Source organism: Pezoporus wallicus, unplaced genomic scaffold (genome assembly GCF_028554395.1).
Source record: "Pezoporus wallicus isolate ANWC-B61680 ecotype Strahan unplaced genomic scaffold, APGP_CSIRO_Pwel_v1 contig_14543, whole genome shotgun sequence".
Taxonomy (NCBI): domain Eukaryota; kingdom Metazoa; phylum Chordata; class Aves; order Psittaciformes; family Psittacidae; genus Pezoporus; species Pezoporus wallicus.
This window is the reverse complement of record NW_026636733.1, coordinates 228,798-247,518: the sequence shown is the minus strand read 5'-3', so window position 1 is coordinate 247,518 and position 18,721 is coordinate 228,798. Positions and strand designations below refer to the sequence as shown.

Sequence of the window (18,721 nt, the reverse complement as noted above, 5' to 3'; positions counted from 1 at the left end):
GGTGCAGAAGGGATGCAGGGACACACACACCCCCCCGCCTCGCTTACCCAATAGGGGTTAGCACATCGTGCGTGGCTCCGGGGTTGCACTTTGCTGTGCGGGTGCCTTGGGTTGTGTGGGTCGGGGATTGCATTAGGGTGCAAGGGGGAGCGCACCCTCACTCTATTCGGCGTTATTTTGCCTTTTTTTGGCCTTATTTTGCAGCAGGGGGAGGAGGTGGGGATGATGCAGAGCGGGGTGCAGCCCCTCCCCGCATGGATTTGATGAGGGGGTCAGAGCGAAGAGAGGAGCGCAGCATCACCCCCGAGGAGCCTTTAGCGCACTCTGGGGTGCTGTGGGTCTGGCAAGCTCGGATCCTGAGGTCTGGGCTTGTGCTGTTACGGGGGAGCTGCTGCTGCTTTTAATGGGTGCTTCCTTACTGCAGAACCGGTTTGGCTTCACATCCCGTCGGGACACGAGCGCGCAGCCCCGCTCCGGCCGGCACCGCTCCATGGGACCGTGTGGAGAGGCTCCTGCTGATGAATCCACCCGGAACGAGGGGAAACGAAACCCGAAGTGACGCTTTCGGATGCTCCGAAAGCCTGCGGCTGGATCCCTGCGGCACAGCGGGAGCCGCTTCCCTGCCAGCGGGTTATTCCCTCTCGGTGTTAGGGATCCTCCGAGCTCGCTGGGACCCGCAGCTGGAGCGGAGGAGCCTTTGGTGGGATCATCGTGCAGACGAGGTGGATCTTGAGGTTACAAAGGACCGCGCTGCCTGGCTGACCCTGCGAACCGAGCACCCCGGGGTTGTCTCCCGTCGGGAACGGACGTAATGCAATGTCGGGTGAGTGAAGCCTCAGTGATTGGGCTGGCTGTGGCTTGGCTTTACAGCCAAAAGACCCTTTAGAAGGTGGGGAAAATGCACCCAGGTGTTCCGAAGAGGCTGGGGAATGCAGTGTTGAGCTGGAGGAAGCATCCTTGTGTCTCTGGCGTTTCTCATTCCGTGTAGAACCAGTGGAGCCCTTCCGACCTTGTTTCCTTTTGAATTTGCCCTGGTTGACATGGAGGAGCGTCTGAATGAGAAAGGAAGAGCTTTGTGGCAGGAAAGGGAAGAGGGCAGCACCCGTTGCAGATCTCCTTGGGTGCCTGGCCGTGCTATGGCTGTGGTCCCTGCCACCATGGTCGCTGCCAGTGTGGCCACCCCACTTCCAGCCCCTCAGACCCCCTTTGCCCCATCTTTTACTCCAGATCCACAGCATAGCAACACTCGGGGGGGTTAAACCTCAACCCTCTTAATCCCAGACTGGTTTGTGTTGGAAGGCACTTAAAGCTCTCCCAGCTCCAACCCCTGCCACTAGAGCAGGGACCCCTTCCACTAGAGCAGCTTGCTCCAAGCCCCTGTGTCCAACCTGGCCTTGAACACTGCCAGGGATGGGGCAGCCACAGCTTCTCTGGGCACCCTGTGCCAGCGCCTCAGCACCCTCACAGGGAAGAGCTTCTGCCTAAGAGCTCATCTCAGTCTCCCCTCTGGCAGGTTAAAGCCATTGCCCTTGGCCTGTCCCTACAGGCCCTTGTCCAAAGCCCCTCTCCAGATTTCTCAAGGGGGCACCTGGGTTGAACACTGCCAGCCACAGATGCTGGCTCCAGAGGCAGGAGATGCTCTAATCCTGCCTTAACACTCCAAAACAGGGGTGCTGGGCTGCAAGGAGCACATCCCTCCTCTTCCTCAGTGTGATAGAGCCCTTTATTTAACCAGGATAGGGGGAAGACGTGGGGTTTGGCTCTAAACAACCTCTTGCTGCATGGCCAGTGGTTGCTGAGTGAGGATGCTCCCTGAAGCACTGGGTGCTTCTCTTTGGCTTGTGCCATACAGGGAGGTCCTGCAAGCCTGGGTAAAGAGAGGTCAGCGTGATCCCTGCCCAGCGTGGGGCAGAAACCTGCCTTGCTGGAAGGGTTTGACCACATTACACTGCCTTAGCTGGTGGTGTCAGCGTGTGGTGAAGCAAACGCTGGTTGTGCCACCACCTTCATCAGGGACTGTAGCAATAGGACAAGGGGTGATGGGTTCAGACTGAAACAGGGGAAGTTCAGGTTGGAGATAAGGCAGAAGCTCTTCCCTGTGAGGGTGCTGAGGCACTGGCACTGGGTGCCCAGGGAAGCTGTGGCTGCCCCATCCCTGGCAGTGTTCAAGGCCAGGTTGGACACAGGGGCTTGGAGCAAGCTGCTCTAGTGGAAGGGGTCCCTGCCCGTGGCAGGGGGTGGAGCTGGATGGGTTTTAAGGTCCCTGCAGCATAAACCATTCCATGAGTCTATGATTCCCTGCAAATCCAGCCAGGAGCCAGTTTGAGGTGAACAGAGCTGCTGGGTGAGCACTTTCCCTACAAGGACTTGATTCCCTCACCCATCTCCAGGGCTGGATGCATGAGCACGATTCCCCTGGGATTACCGGTGACGGCAGAGCCCGAATCTCCCTCTTCCACATCCCCACCTTGCATGGAGCCATGTCCTTTTGCTTCTCTCAGCCTTGGGCTGTTCCCGCTGGTGGCTGCTGCCAGGTCCGGGTAGGACCAGACCTCCTGGTGGAACACGTTTGCTCCGGCTCTGGCGTGTTCTCATCTCTTGGCTCGTGTGGATGAGTTGATGCTGGCTGGGTGGGAAGGGCAGGAGGATCAGCGCCATCTCATCCCAGCCCTCCTTGGGTCTGGGCATGCCCCTGCCCATGACGTCTCCCATCCCAGGGGAAAGCCTGAAGGCTGCTCTGGAAGTTCCTCATGTTGTCCTGCAGGACCCAAGCACAGTTCTCCTTTCCCCATCCTTCCTTCCTTCCTTTTGCTGTGTCTCCAAGGGCCCAGATTGACCTTGCCAACCCTGTCCCATTGATCAGGCAGCACCATGTGGATGGAGGGATGGAGAAGGATGAATGGAGGATGGTGGGTGGATGGATGGATGGATGGATGGATGGATGGATGGATGGATGGATGGATGGATGGATGGAGAATGGATGGATGGATGGATGGATGGATGGAGAATGGATGGATGGATGGAGGATGGATGGACGGATAACGCTGCTCATTATGGAGCATCGAGCTGGGAACAGAAGAGCACAGGGAGATCTGGGAGTCCTTTTGGGGTTTGTTTGCTTCAAGAAAGGTGTTTGTAAAGGGCTGTGGCTGCAAAGGGAGCTTGTGGAGAAGGTCTCTGTGACCAGCACACATCTGCTTCCGGGATGGACATGCTGCTGGGGAGAAAGGCTGCATCTGGGGGCAGAGCCCTGGGGCAGGGACCAGTGCCAGTGTTCACAAATGGTCCTTGGCTGGGGCTGCTTTGCAGGAGGTGTTCAGTGCCATGAAATGTGTGGTCTCGAGGTTCCCAGCTCTGCTTGGATGCCAGTGCATGTGCTACATGTGAGGGCATCACAGAATCCCAGACTGAATCACAAGGAAGAGCTTCTGCCTAAGAGCTCATCTCAGTTTCCCCTCTGGCAGGTTAAAGCCATTCCCCTTGTTCTGTCCTTGCACACCCTGATGGAGGTCCCTCTCCAGCATCCAGTTCCTGGCTCCCCTCTTCCCTTTGCAGCCACTCCTTGCTGTTGTATCCCTCTTGATCCCTGCTTAGCAGCAGAGGGAGCAGCAGCTCTTGTCCCAGGGCTCTCCATAGAGGCTCAGCGAGTGCCCTGCACTGTGTTTGCCCACGAGGTGTGGCCTCTGCTCCAGGATTCAAACCGGTGGCGCAGCTCCTTCCCAGGTGCAGGGATCCCATCCCCGCATCCCGTCCCAGCCGCGACGGCTCCGGTGCAGCCGGTGGGGTGAGTCAAGGCAACAGCCCTATCGCTCACTGTGCTCTGGGGAGCACCCGGGATGGGAGCAGGAGGTGAGGAGCCCGATGGGGATGGAATGGTGCAAGGATGGAGCCGGCTGCGGCTACCCCTAAAGCTTTGCTGCTTGTAAGGTCTTAAAGTGTTGGTAACAGCAGCGTGCAGGTGGAGACGTGGCTGTGCTTGGATTGTAGAATCATGGAGTGGTTCGGGTTGGAAGGGACCTTAAAGCTCCTCCAGCTCCAGCCCCTGCCACAGGCAGGGACCCCTTCCACTAGAGCAGCTTGCTCCAAGCCCCTGTGTCCAGCCTGGCCTTGAACACTGCCAGGGATGGGGCAGCCACAGCTTCTCTGGGCACCCTGTGCCAGTGCCTCAGCACCCTCACAGGGAAGAGCTTTTGCCTTATCTCCAACCTGAATCTCCCTTGTTTAAGCTTAAATCCACCCATCCGGGGTGGTTTTCCCAGCACAGCTCCCAGCTGGCATGTGGCTGGTTAATCCAGTCACCTGGAAACAAGAACCTGCCCCAACCAGGAAATTATCCACATGCTGCAGGCCTGGGAGCTCGCTCCTGGGTTGGTGTTTGTGCCACGTGTTATCTCCCTGCTGCTGCTCTAAGATCCCAGAGCTGGGACGCCACAGCTCGTAATCCCATGTGGATACAGGGATAATGAGCAAGTTCAGCTTCATGGCATGGAGAGTAATGATTAAAATCTACCTGGGATAATCCCTGCCCGTGGCAGGGGGTTGGAGCTGGATGCTTTTAAGGTCCTTTCCAACCCAAACCCGTCTGATGATGGCGATGCCTCCAGTGATCCCCATCTCCCCAGCTGAGGATCAGCAGCAATTGGAGGTGCTGAGCCACTCTGGGCATCCTTAAAACTGGAAAACACCAATGTTGTGGCCACCTCCTCCATGCAGGGAGGAACACAAGGAGCAAACAAGCATGAAAAGTGCCTGAGAGAGCTCTCCCTGAACTTGACCTGGCTCTGGACCAGCCCCGCTCCCTTCCCCTGGCTGCTAGGCCACTGGGTTTGTGCCAGCTTTTCTCCTTGGGCTCCTTTGACATCGTTCGTGTGACCATCACGTGCCACAGGCAGGTGACTGGGAGGTCCTGGGGTGCCCCGTGCCCGCAGCATCCCCCTCCCAAAGCAGCTTTGCCGGGAGCGCGGATGGAAGAGGGGACACGGAGCCCAGCCACCTCCTGGGATTGATCCAGGGATGTCATTGCTGCAGCCGGGAGCCCATCACCGTGGCAGCTCCTAAATAACCCCCGGGATCAGCATCTCTTTATTTCCCCCCCTCCCTGTTCTTTGGCTTTGCAGACAGCAGCAGGCTGCTGGGGAACCAGCGGCCGGGATACGGGACGCTGCAGACGGACACGGACACATCCCGCATGGTAGGTGTGGGGAGGGAGGCAGCGCCCTGCTGGGCTGGCACCAAAACTGGGTTTGGGTTCAAGGGAGCTTAAAGCTCCTCCAGTTCCAACCCCTGTCACGGGCAGGGACACCTTCCACTAGAGCAGCTTGCTCCAAGCCCCGTCCAAGAAGAGCTTCTGCCTAAGAGCTCATCTCAGTCTCCCCTCTGGCAGTTAAAGCCGTTCCCCTTGTCCTGTCCAACACCAGCACAAGACAATGTTTTTTCAGCCCCAGATTTACATTGCTGTCACCTGCCTGGTGTTAAACCGTGCCAGGACTCAGGGCTTCCATCAGTGCAGGATGCAGGTGCTTGCTGACCTTCATTTCAGTTTGTTTTATGAACAAGCATTCCCATACAGGTCTCCTCCTTTCTTCCAGGAGGTCACGGGCTACCAGACCACGACGTGGCGGGTGGCCCTGTGCCACATTGGCTCTGTGCTGACAGCAGGGCTGCTCCTCGTCCTCTTCCATTGGAAGCCAAGCCTGGAGGTGCAGGTGAAGTGCAAACCCTGTGCCCTCAGCCAGGCCGACTGGGTCATCATCAGAGTAAGTCCTGGGAAGGTCTGGGGTTGGGCTCTGCTGTTGGCTTCCCAGGATGTGATGTCCTTGGGCTTGTTCCTTCCTGCTTTCCGCAGCCACCAGCCTGGCCTTGTGTTTCTCTTCATTGTCCCTGCAGCCCAGCCAGCACCTGGGAATGGGGCTCCCTACCTGGGCTGCTGTCCCTGTTTGCAGGAGCAGGGGGGATCCATGGGGAGCTCCCCCATTCCCTCTGCTCAGCCCCTGTGTCTTTGTTGCAGGACAAATTCGGACAGTGCTTCACCACGCGTGTGTGCACAGAGGCGCTGGGCGAGGGCAGGTGAGTTGGGCTCACATCTGGACATGGCGAGGGGCTCACATCTGCATTTGGCTTCCAGAGAGCGGGGCCGTTTACAGCAGAGCTGGTGGGATGGGGAAGGCCTGACCCTTGTTTTCCATCCCAAGCAGCCTGGAGCATCACCCCGGGGCCAGGCTGGAGGACCGCAGGACCAGCATCGCTATCGGTGTGTCGGAAGAGGAGGAGAGCCGGGACACCATCCGGCTCCATGAGAAGGAAGAGGTAACACCGGTGACCCTTCCCACCTCTGCCTTGCAATGCCTCTCCCTCGTGTCTTGCTGACACCATGTGCTCATGTCCTCAGAAGAACATCCTGCGGTACTACCTCTTTGAGGGCATGCGCTACGTCTGGATCGAGCGGCGGCAGATGTACTGCAAAGTCAGGTACTCCCCTGTCCCCTTTGCCACAGCAAAACTCCTTGCATCAAAGCTGGGATGCTGGAGAGGGGCTCTTCATCAGGGGCTGCAGCGACAGGACAAGGGGTTAAGGTCTTTTCCAGCCCAAACCAATCTGGGATTCTGTGATCTCTCTGCTGCTCCCTTTGGCCCCTCAGCCCCCTCCATGTGGTCCTGACCCATCCGGAGGTCACACAACCACTGGGGCTGGAGCTTTTCTCTGCACTGCAGAGCCTTTGGCAACCATCCCAGGGTGCTGGGTCAAGGAAGCCGCTGCTGTTCCCCCGGTCTGTTGGTGCTGCCTGTCTTTGTGGGCAGAGGAAACCAGGCAAAGCACTTTGGCAGCTGCCCCGTGCTGGATGCTCTTCTCCGAACTGTGCCCTTTTGTTCCTGCTCCTTGGCACCCGCGTGCTGCAGCAGGGGCCGAGGAACAAGATCCTTTCCCGTTCCCAAAGGGTTCTTTTCTGTCAGCAAGGACTTGGACGTGGTGTTTGTGTCTCTGGGCCAGGCTCCTGCTGGTTTTGACTCCGTTTCCCTGTTTCCCTTTCCCCTGGTGCTTGCCAGCATCTTGGATGAAGGCTGGACCTGCGCAGATCTGCACCTCTCGCAGGCTGGGCTCAGCCAACAGGACCACAACACCAGGTAGGGATCTACCAGTTCCATGGGCCATGTGGGGAGCACAGATGAGGCTTTTCCAGGGGCCAGCAAATCCCAGAGCCCGGGTTCTTCCTGCATTCAGACCTCAAAGCAGAAGTGGGCTGGATTGCCCTGGCTTGACTTCTCCATGTAACCAAGCTCCCAAGGAGGTCCGGGCAGTGTGAGGGTCCCTCAGCATGGAAATGCAGCTTTTCCTAGCGTGGATTTGCTTTCCTGTCCCCTTTGCAGAAGGAAGATCTACGGAGCGAACCTCATCGAGGTGCCGGTCAAGTCCTACGCAAGGCTGTTGGTGGAGGAGGTGTGTGTGCATCCACAGTGCTTCCAAAGAGCCTCTTGTCCCAGGGCAGATCCTGCTCCAGGTCCCTCCCTGCCAGGGCTTTGCAGGTCCTTCCTCTTGGGTAGGGAGGAGATCAGAGAAGGCAGAGCAGGTGGAGGGGACCCATCCTGCCCCTTAGGTCAGACAGGAGCATCCCAGCTGGCTGCAGAGGTGGCTGAGCATCCTCAGGAGTATCAGCCATAAACCAGGCCAGGGAGGATGGAGGGTTTGCAAGCAGTCAGCTGGTGCATCCCCAGCCCCAGGGAAGGGCCAGCTGCTCCTCTGCATCAGCAGCTGGTCCTCAAGGAGCTGGAAGTCTCACAATCATCGAGTCATGGAATCCCAGCCTGGTTTGTGTTGAAAGAGATCTTAAAGCTCTCCCAGTCCCAACCCCTGCCAAGGGCAGGGACCCCTTCCACTAGAGCAGCTTGCTCCAAGCCCCTGTGTCCAACCTGGCCTTGAACACTGCCAGGGATGGGGCAGCCACAGCTTCTCTGGGCACCCTGTGCCAGCGCCTCAGCACCCTCACAGGGAAGAGCTTCTGCCTTATCTCCAACCTTAACCTCCCCTTTTTCAGTCTGAACCCCCTTGTCCTATCTCTACAGTCCCTGATGAAGAGTCCCTCTCCAGCATCCTTGCAGCCCCCTTCAGACACTGGAAGCTGCTCTGAGGTCTCCACGCAGCTTCTCTTCTCCAGGCTGAACAGCCCCAATGTTCTCAGCCTGGCTCCATACAGGAGCTGCTCCAGCCCCTGAGCATCCTTGTGGCCTCCTCTGGCCTTGCTGCAGCAGCTCCATGTCCTTACGTTGGGCACACCAGCACTGCACACAGGGATGCAAGTGGGGTCTCGTGGGAGCAGAGCAGAGGGGCAGGATCCCCTTCTTCAACAATGAGCTGGAGGAAGCTCTTACCCCAAACCCTTCTCACCTTCCTTGTTCCCTTCTAGGTTCTCAATCCCTTCTACATCTTCCAAGTGTTCAGCATCGTGCTGTGGGTCTGTGACGCCTACTACTACTACGCTGCCTGCATCTTCCTCATCTCCACCATCTCCTTAGGGCTGTCCCTCTACGAGACAAGGAAGGTTGGTGCTGGGCTTATTTGGGACCAGCAGCTCTGGTGAAACAACCTATTCTCTGCTGCTGGTTGACCTCTGTGCTGATGTTGAACTCCCTCTGAGCCCAGCTGGGTGAGGACAGCCCATGTTCCCAGTGGTGCAGCAGGTTTCCTTGTCCTTCCTCTGTGATCCTGAGCCTTCCAGACCTGTTTTATGGATGCTTTGCTGTGCTTTCTGAGCTGACTGCTCCCTCCCTTGCAGCAAAGCACCACGCTGCAGAACATGGCCAAGATGGCAGTGGGTGTCCGAGTCCATCGCTCCGGCGGAGGTGAGTGTGATGCCTGCGATGAGTGAGGGCTCCCGGCATGGATTTGGGATGGGGATGATGTGAGACCTGTTAACAGGGGGTTCCTTGAACCCTTTCTGTTGGATCAGCCTGTCAGTGTCCCAGTCTGTCCACAACCTGGTGTGGGGATCCTACTGGACAGCCCATTGTGTCGGGGGGGGGGGATTCAACCGACCTGTTGGGACCTGCAGTGACAGCGTCACCAAGTCCCTTATTTCAGTTCTTCAAATCTTTGGAGATTTACACAAAAAAGGGCTTCAGCTGAAGGATTCTCTTATACAAAAGGCAGGTTTGTGACAGGATGAGGGTCAGTGGTAGCACATGGACTGTGAAACCAGCCTGGAGCAACAGGCAAGCAGACTGTAACCACTGAAGAGGGGCTCTGGACAAGGGCCTGTAGGGACAGGCCAAGGGGAATGGCTTTAACCTGCTAGAGGGGAGACTGAGATGAGCTCTTAGGCAGAAGCTCTTCCCTGTGAGGGTGCTGAGGTGCTGGCACAGGGTGCCCAGAGAAGCTGTGGCTGCCCCATCCCTGGCAGTGTTCAAGGCCAGGTTGGACACAGGGGCTTGGAGCAAGCTGCTCTAGTGGAAGGGGTCCCAGCCCATGGCAGGGGGTGGAGCTGGAGAAGCTTTAAGGTCCCTTCCAACCCAAACCTTTCCAGGTTCATTCCAGGACAGCTGCTCTGTGGTTCATCAGCTGCATGGTACCATCTGGTTCCCATTCCTGCAGGGATTACACCAGAGCCTGGCTGTGGGGTCTCCACTCCACCCTCTATTACTCCTCTTAGCATGTGCTAAGGTGCAGCTTGCATTGCCTGGAGAGCTGTAGGGGAGCAGACAGTGTGTGTGCCAACACCCTGGGAGCAGCAGCTCTATTTCACCCTCACAAAGTCTTCTTAAGGTTCCAGCTTCCATTAGGTCCTAGTTTTCCCTAATGCCCTCTTCCAAGTCCTTTTCCCAAAGGTGTCTGAGCGTGGCCATTGCTCTCTTGCAGAGGAGGTGGTGGTGAGCTCTGCAGACCTGGTGCCGGGTGACTGCATCAGCCTCCCTGCGGATGGGATGCTGGTCCCTTGCGATGCTGCGCTGCTGACGGGCGAGTGCATGGTCAACGAGAGCATGCTGACGGGTGAGAGCTGGAGCTGGGGGCACGGAGCAAGCCCTGCATCTCCTTGTGTCCTCCTCCATCCCTTTCCCATGCAGGCTGGTTGGATCCTGACCCCCCAGGGTGATAAACCTCCTCCTATGATGTTCCTCCTCCCTTCCATGATGTTCCTCCTCCCTCCGTGATGTTCTTCCTCCCTTCCATGATGTTCCTCCTCCTTCCATGATGTTCCTCTTCCCTTCCATGATGTTCCTCCTCCCTTCCATGATGTTCCTCCTCCCTTCCATGATGTTCCTCCTCCCTTCCATGATGTTCCTCCTCCCTTCCATGATGTTCCTCCTCCCTCCATGATGTTCCTCCTCCCTTCCATGATGTTCCTCCTCCCTTCCATGATGTTCCTCCTCCCTTCCATGATGTTCCTCTTCCCTCCATGAAGTTCTTCCTCCCTTCCCTGATGTTCCTCCTCCCTTCCATGATGTTCCTCCTCCCTTCCATGATGTTCCTCTTCCATCCATGATGTTCCTCCTCCCTTCCATGATGTTCCTCCTCCCTTCCATGATGTTCCTCTTCCCTTCCATGATGTTCCTCTTCCCTCCATGATGTTCTTCCTCCCTTCCATGATGTTCCTCCTCCCTCCATGATCTTCCTCCTCCCTTCCATGATCTTCCTCTTCCATCCATGATGTTCCTCCTCCCTTCCATGATGTTCCTCCTCCCTTCCATGATGTTCCTCTTCCCTCCATGAAGTTCTTCCTCCCTTCCCTGATGTTCCTCCTCCCTTCCATGATGTTCCTCCTCCCTTCCATGATGTTCCTCCTCCCTTCCATGATGTTCCTCTTCCATCCATGATGTTCCTCCTCCCTTCCATGATGTTCCTCTTCCCTTCCATGATGTTCCTCTTCCATCCATCCTCCTCCCTTCCATGATGTTCTTCCTCCCTTCCATGATGTTCCTCCTCCCTCCATGATCTTCCTCCTCCCTTCCATGATGTTCCTCTTCCATCCATGATGTTCCTCCTCCCTTCCATGATGTTCCTCCTCCCTTCCATGATGTTCCTCCTCCCTTCATGATGTTCCTCTTCCCTCCATGGTGTTCCTCATGCAGGGGAGAGCGTGCCAGTGATGAAGACCCCTCTCCCGGCTGGCAGCACCATCTATTCCCCGGAGGAGCACCGGCGGCACACGTTGTTCTGTGGGACACACGTCATCCAAGCCAAGTCCTATGTGGGCAGGGAAGTGCTGGCCGTGGTGACCCGCACAGGTAAGGGATTAAGGGATAAAGCCGGGATTAAGCTGCGTCCTTTGGGAAAGGGACCTTTGGGGCCAGAGGAGGGCAATGGAGCTGGTGCAGGGCCTGGAGCACAAGTGTGATGGGGAAGGGCTGAGGGACCTGAGGAAGCCCAGGTTCAGCCTGGAGAAGAGAAGGCTCAGGGGGGACCTGATCGCTCCCTACAAGTGCCTGACAGGAGGATGGAGCCAGGAGGGGCTGGGCTCTGCTCCCAAGGAACAAGGGATGGGACAAGAGGAACCGGCCTCAAGCTGCACCAGGGCAGGTTTAGATGGAGCTGAGGAACAATTCCTTCCCCAGAGGGTGCTCAGGCATTGGATCAGGCTGCCCAGGGCAGGGCTGGAGGCACCATCCCTGCAAGTGTTCACACACCCTCAGTGCCATGGGTTAGTGGTGGCCTTGGCAGTGCTGGGGAATGGTTGGACTGGATGAGCTGAAAGGGCTTTTCCAACCTGGTTGATCCCATGATTTCATGATTCTATTCTATGCCTTTGCCCATGGTTACCTCCTGCCCCTCTCCCACAGGGTTCTGCACAGCTAAAGGGGATCTCATCAGCTCCATCCTCTACCCCAAACCCGTGAGCTTCAAGTTCTACAAGGATGCTGTGAAGTTCGTCCTGTTCCTCGCCGTCCTGGGTAGGTTGAGCGCAGAGGCACGACCAGGAGCAGCCAAACTCCTCTGCCATGGGTGAACTCACCCTTCATCTGCTTTGCTTTGTAACCAAGCCCATTCTCCTCCCTCCTCCTGCACAGCTTTTATCGGCACGCTCTACAGCATCCTCATCTTGGTTAAAAACCAGGTAGGGGCTTGGGAGTCCTGGAGCACAGCCTGGGACCATCAGCACATGCAGGTGGAGATGGGTGAGCGCTGTCAGGATGCCCACCCCTCCTCCTCCTCACCTGCCAGGTCCCCGTGGGGCAAATCATCATCCGTGCCCTCGACCTCATCACTGTCATCGTGCCCCCGGCTCTCCCGGCTGCCATGACCGTGGGCACCATCTATGCCCAGAACAGGCTGAAGAAACAGGGCATCTTCTGCATCAGCCCTCCCCGCATCAACCTCTGCGGGAAGATCCGCCTGGTTTGCTTTGACAAGGTGAGGCTTGAGCATCACCACCGGGCCGGAGTTCCCGTCTCCAGGGGCTGCTGTGGACCCTCCATCCTCATCCCCACAGACAGGAACCCTCACGGAGGAAGGGCTGGATGTGTGGGGGGTGGTTCCACTGGAGAACAACCACTTCATGCCCATCGTCCACGAGCCCCGCTGCCTGCCCGCTGGTCCCTTGCTCTACTCGCTGGCCACTTGCCACACGGTGTCGGTGCTGCGGGCACAGCCCATCGGGGACCCTGTGGACCTCAAGATGTTGGAGTCCACTGGCTGGGTAAGCAAAGTGATGGGCAAGGTGCCTGTCTGGAAAGAAGGAGGTGGGACACAGCAGGAGAAGGGGTGTTTGAAACCATCCATGCGGTGGATAGCGTCTCTCTATCTCAGCATGCCTTGGGTTTCAGCGCCTGGAGATGATGGAGGAGGAGGAAGGCGAGCTACCTGCCTCCCAGCAGTTTGGGATGAAGGTCTTGGCTGTGGTGAAGCCTCCACCTGAGGAAGAGCAGCCACGGGACAGGGTACAGCCCATGGAGCAGTCGCTCCGGTTCCCCACACAGCAAAGGGTGGTTGTGCTCCGCAGCCCCTGGAGGGGGGTTGTACCTCCCGGAGAGGGTCCTGCCTGGCCCTGACACCTTCTCCCTCTCCACAGAAGCACCAGTTACCTGTGGGGATCCTCCGGCGGTTCCCCTTCTCCTCCTCCTTGCAGAGGATGAGTGTCCTGGTGAAGCTGCCCAGTGAAGCCTCAGCCCATGTCTATGTCAAGGGTGCTCCAGAGATGGTGGCCAGCCTCTGCAGGAAGGAGACTGGTACGTGATGGAGATGGGGGTTCACTGTCACTGCCCTGGTCCTGCTGCTCCGTCATCAATCTGCATCCCTGCGGCTCACCCCCAAAGGGAATTCTCCTTGGTGATGCTGTGGGGCAGTCCCCAGAGGCACAGGGCTTTGGATTAGCTTCATAGAATCATAGAATGGATAGGGTTGGAAGGGACTTTCAGGACCCTTAAAGACCTTCAGCCGCATGGGGGGAAGAAAACAGGAGCTAGAAGATGGGGACTGGAGGCTGGATGAGCAGCCAAAGCCCTCCAGTCCTTTGGGAGCTTGAGCCCTGGGTCCACACAGCCCAGGTTCATCCAGGAGCAATCTTGACCTTGGTTTTCCCCTCGTGGCTGGCAGTGCCCGTGGATTTCTCCCAGATGCTGCGGCACTACACCACGGATGGGTTCCGGGTCCTGGGTCTGGCTTCCAAACCCCTGAGTTCAGTGACCACATTCGAGGAGGCCCTGCAGCTCCCCAGGTTGGTGCCAACAACTTCTGTCTCCATTTGGACCTTGTTTGCGCCAAGCATTTCGTGGGATGCTCCATCCCAGCAGCCTGCAGGGAATTCCTTCTGAACCCACCTGGGTTTTAGCTGTTTGTAGCAGTTGATGCTTGTGTTGAAGGTGGTGTTGAAAGGGCTCCTTGTGTCCACCAGGGAAGCTGTGGAGAGCGGCCTGGGCTTCCTGGGCTTCCTCGTCATGAAGAACGTGCTCAAGCCGGAGTCTGCACCCGTGATTCACCTCCTGCGCAACGCCAACATCCGCCCCATCATGGTGACAGGTGACCCTGCAGGGGGAATGGGGACACAGGGCTCGGGAAGAGATGGGAACATGGTCAGTCCTTGATGTGGTGCAAGGGGCGGAGGGTTCTCCACCAGGAATCACGGAATCCCAGCCTGGTTTGGGTTGGAAGGGACCTTAAAGCTCCTCCAGCTCCAACCCCTGCCACGGGCAGGGACCCCTTCCACTAGAGCAGCTTGCTCCCAGCCCGGCCTTGAACCCTGCCAGGGATGGGGCACCCCCAAGCCCTTCTCCTCAAGGCTGCTCCATCCACTCCGCACCCAGCCTGTAAGGAACGAGCTGTCCCCCAGAACACAGGGAAGCGAAGGGCTCCCTGGGAGAGGGGCCGTGGCAGGTTGGCAGGGACACGGCTCGCAGGACCCTGCGCAGCAATCGCTGCTGGTGCCTGCTCAGCGCCTGGGTCTCTCTCTGCCAGGAGACAACATGCTCACAGCCATCAACGTGGCGCGGAGCTGCCGCATGGTGGAGCCCAAGGAGCGGGTGATCTTCATCAGCGCCTCCCCTCCCAGCCACCACGAGCCCGCTGCCCTCAAGTTCATCCCGGCCGAGCATTCCCAGGGCGAGGAGCAGTCGGAGGTGGGTCCCGGGGTAGCGTCTCGGGGGGGGGTGTGAAGCCCAAAGCGCCCGTGAGCTCGGGGGGCTCTTCCAGCATCCCTCAGAGCTGTCCCTTAAAGCCTCCGTTAGGAGACACCCTGCTCCTGTTTCTCCCTATGGGTACATCATGTGGTTGAGCTGATGCTCCAAACAGCAGGAGCAGACAGCACCTCACATGAAGGGCTTGCTCCCACGAGCTCTTTATCCCAAATCCCATCATTTATATGCCTGAAGTGAAGCTTTAAGAGACACTGCTTTACCTGCAGTTCCTTTACCCCCTGCTCCGTGTGCGTTGAGGATGCTGGTTCAGAGCCTTGCCCCGGGGCTGGAGCTGTAGGAAAGGAGTTGTTTTCCCCTGCAGGGTCTGTCCCAGCCAAGGGATGGATGTGTCCTGCAGCCTCAGCCCTGCCACTTCGCCCTGAACGGCAAATCCTTCGCTGTGGTTTGTGAGCACTTTGCTGAGCTGCTGCCCAAGGTGAGTCCCATGGCTGGGAACCCCCCATAACTGAGTGCCATGGGGGGGTTTCTTTGCTGGTGCAAGGTACCTCTGCCCTGCTGAGCTGGCAAAGCTCAGGATAACCAGGATGGGCAGGGATGAGGATGCTGTGGGACAAACACAGAGTGTTCCCGTCGTTGCAGATCCTCATCCAAGCCACCGTGTTCGCCCGCATGTTGCCCGAGCAGAAGACTCAGCTGGTTTGCAGCCTGCAGGAGCTCAAGTGAGTCCCCCCATGGATGGAGGGAGAGGGGATTAGCAGCAGTCATAGAGGGGATCCTGCCCCTCTGCTGTGCTCTGGGAAGAACCCCCTGCAGCCCTGATCCAGCTCTGGGGCAGCAGCACCAGAGGGACATGGAGCTGCTGGAGCGAGGCCAGAGGAGGCCATGGAGATGCTGCGAGGGCTGGAGCAGCTCTGCTCTGGAGCCAGGCTGAGAGAGCTGGGCTGGGGCAGCCTGGACAAGAGAAGGCTCCTGAAGGGGAGACCTGAGAGCAGCTCCAGTGCCTGAAGGGGCTGCAGGAAAGCTGGAGAGGGGCTTGGGACAAGGGATGTAGGGACAGGCCAAGGGGAATGGCTTTAACCTGCCAGAGGGGAGACTGAGATGAGCTCTTAGGCAGAAGCTCTTCCCTGTGAGGGTGCTGAGGCGCTGGCACAGGGTGCCCAGAGAAGCTGTGGCTGCCCCATCCCTGGCAGTGCTCAAGGCCAGGTTGGACACAGGGGCTTGGAGCAAGCTGCTCTAGTGGAAGGGGTCCCTGCCCGTGGCAGGGGTTGGAGCTGGAGGAGCTTTAAGGCCCCTTCCAACACAAACCAGTCTGAGACTCTGGGATCCTATGCTTAGTGCAGAAGCTGTTGGCAGCTGCGGATCACATCCTGCCCTCTCCCAGATGTGGGGTGATCCCTGGGGGGTTCAATCTTGCAGCCCCAGCGCTTTTCCCCCATCCGCTCATGATCCTTCTCACCACAGCTACTGCGTGGGGATGTGTGGGGACGGTGCCAACGACTGTGGGGCTCTGAAGGCGGCCGACGTGGGCATCTCGCTGTCGGAGGCAGAGGCATCAGTGGCTTCGCCCTTCACCTCCCGTGTGGCCAACATCGAGTGTGTGCCCACTGTGATCCGGTGAGCTGCTGGGACCCATATGTTGGGGGATACAGCCAGGGTGGGAGGTCTCCTGAGTGCCTCCGACCCCTCTTTGGGACAGCTCACGGCAAGGGTGCTGTGCCTGGTGGGTGAATCCCTCTTTATCGCTGCAGGGAGGGCAGGTGCTCACTGGTCACCTCCTTTGGTGTCTTCAAGTACATGGCCCTGTACAGCCTGGTGCAGTTCGTGTCCGTCCTGCTGCTCTACACCGTGAGTCCTGCGGTTGCCCAAATGCCTTTGGGTCACCTCGTCCCACCTGGGGTTTATCCTGCCCCTTTCCTATCCCCACACTGAGACCTGAGCTTTCTGCTTCCCAGATCAACACCAACCTGAGCGATTTCCAGTTCCTCTTCTTCGACCTCATCATCACCACCACGGTGGCCGTGCTGATGGGTCGGACCGGTCCTGCCCAGGAGCTGGGAGTGGAGCGTCCCCAAGGGGCATTGATCAGTGTCCTGGTGCTGGGCAGCCTCCTCCTTCAGACAGCTCTGCTCATCACCGTGCAGGTCCTCAGCTACTTCATCACTGTCTCACAGGGCTGGTAAGGGACCCAGCTTCACCTGGCTTTGGTGATGGGAAGGATCACAACGAAGCCCAAGTGGTTGGCCTTGGTTTTGGCATCAAGGATGCATCCAGCCACGCTCGTGGCCCTGGCTGACCCTCTGCCTTGTCCCCTGCCTGGCTCAGGTACGTGCCACTGAACAGCACGGTGACAGCTCCCCAGAACCTGCCCAACTACGAGAACACAGTCCTCTTCTGTGTCACGGGCTTCCAGTACCTCATCCTGGCCGTCGCCATGTCCAAGGGGTACCCATTCCGGGAGCCGCTCTACACCAATGGTGAGGGTGATGATGGTCGTGAGGGTGAAGAGAGACATCAAACCTTCATCCTGCTCCTCAGCCCTCTTCTTTCTCCTCCTCAGTGCTCTTCTTGGTGGTCCTCATCCTCCTCTTTGGCCTCATGATATGGTTGACCCTCTACCCGTTGGGCTTCCCCAAAACCCTGCTGAAGCTGCAGGGCATCGATGACTTGAACTTCAAGCTGCTGCTGCTGGGGATCGCTGCCCTCAACTTCTTCGCTGCCTTCGTGCTGGAGGTAGGTGGGCACTGGGCACACAAGGAACAACGTCATCCCTTTGGGTCCGTCCAAGCAACCCCTTTTCCAGGAGCCGTGGAGGGAGCCGGGCTCACCTTGCCATCGGCTCCGCTCTCCCTTTGGCATCCCCAACGCCTGTTCTCCCCCCATGCTCGCTGCAGACCGCCCTGGACCACGGCCTCCTCGGCTGCCTCCGCAGGCTGCGCCGCAAGAAACCATCCAAGAAGCTTTTCAAGCGGCTGGAGAAGGAGCTGAGGCAGCAGCAGCCGGCCTGGCCCCCCCTCAACCAACCGCTCTTTGCGACACCCAAGATGTCCATCGCCGTGAGATAACGCGGGCCGGGTGCTGCTGCCCTCAGCCCATGGACACTTGATTATTTATTTATCCTGGTAAAGGGAGGGATGCGGCCGGAAGGATCCTGCGGGAAGACCCTCGGCATCGGGGCTGTGGGGAGGAGATGGTGGAGGAGCAAACTGGGGGAGAAGGTCCAGAAGAAGAAGAGGGGAAACCATCTCCTCTCATCCCAGCTCTTCCTCCAGGCCCTCTCCTGCTCCCATGGACCCACCTCCCCACACTGGGCACCAGTACTGTTACGCAGGGGGATGCCACCTCCTTTTCCCTCTCCTGACTGTCCTAAACCACCAACCCTGATGCTCTCGTGGTGAGGACACCCACTGCAACCTCCCATCTGCTCACTGTGACACAAAAGCCCTGCAGCCTCCCCAAGCAAGCACCCTGGATGTGTAGGAACTGTTTACAAAGCACCCCCCATCCCCAGCTTGCAAAGGATGCTGCTCACCCCCAGGACCAGCCGTGGGCCCCCTGCGCTTGTGATGCTCCCACAGAGCAGTTCTGCTTTTGGGTTATTGGACCTTTGTAGCATTAACATTTCCCCCCCGAATCTCTGTATTTTTTAACTCTCCTGCGGTGCGTTGAGGTGTGAGAGCAACGTTCGGGTCTGGATGGTGCTTCCCGAGCGTTCTCCAATAAAGTAACACTATTTTCTTGAGCACTTGCTTGTGCTGCCTGTGTGAATGGGGCAGGGCAAGGAGTGGATGAGGGAGTGGAGAAGGTGAAAGAGGTTTTGAGCCCCCCCTCCCATTCTCCCTCTGGGCTGGAAGATGCGGTCCTCGATGCCCCAAAGCAGAGTGAATCCAGAGCCGGCACCGCTGGGATTGCAGCAGCTCCGTCTGCGTATAAACAACCCCCGAGCCTGTTTCCAGCTTGAATTTCCTAGAAAACCATCGTAATTGCTGGAAAAACCCAGGTGTCCTCGCCAGGGCTGCAAAACCTCGCTCCTTCCAGGGCGGAAAAGCCAAGAGATGGAGATGCCGCATCCCAAAAGGGGCCGAGCCGAGCCCCTGGGGTGCCTGCATCCCCCTTCCGAAGCGGGGGATTCAGCCTGGCTCTTGGATCTAGGGCTGGTTCTTGCAGG

General features: G+C 58.1%; 1 protein-coding gene across 2 annotated transcripts; it reads left to right on the top strand.

The window, feature by feature from the left end:
* The first annotated feature begins 284 nt into the window (after positions 1 to 284).
* On the top strand, positions 285 to 17,788 carry ATP13A2 (ATPase cation transporting 13A2). 2 transcript variants are annotated; one of them, XM_057401323.1, is made up of 29 exons: positions 285 to 823; positions 5,118 to 5,191; positions 5,589 to 5,756; positions 6,008 to 6,066; positions 6,195 to 6,306; positions 6,392 to 6,468; positions 7,045 to 7,122; positions 7,366 to 7,435; positions 8,400 to 8,534; positions 8,769 to 8,835; positions 9,848 to 9,979; positions 11,059 to 11,214; positions 11,767 to 11,877; positions 11,995 to 12,041; positions 12,149 to 12,337; positions 12,417 to 12,623; positions 12,751 to 12,864; positions 12,996 to 13,152; positions 13,520 to 13,640; positions 13,818 to 13,942; positions 14,378 to 14,538; positions 14,918 to 15,031; positions 15,196 to 15,275; positions 16,018 to 16,170; positions 16,305 to 16,401; positions 16,509 to 16,732; positions 16,879 to 17,030; positions 17,114 to 17,286; positions 17,448 to 17,788. In XM_057401323.1, exons 1-29 carry the CDS (start codon positions 817 to 819, stop codon positions 17,616 to 17,618), a joined length of 3,531 nt encoding a protein of 1,176 aa, XP_057257306.1. In that variant the 5' UTR covers positions 285 to 816; the 3' UTR covers positions 17,619 to 17,788. The 2 variants fall into 2 exon arrangements, with proteins under 2 accessions (XP_057257306.1, XP_057257305.1); XM_057401322.1 differs by having other exon boundaries at positions 286 to 823; positions 6,389 to 6,468.
* The last annotated feature ends 933 nt before the right edge of the window (positions 17,789 to 18,721 follow it).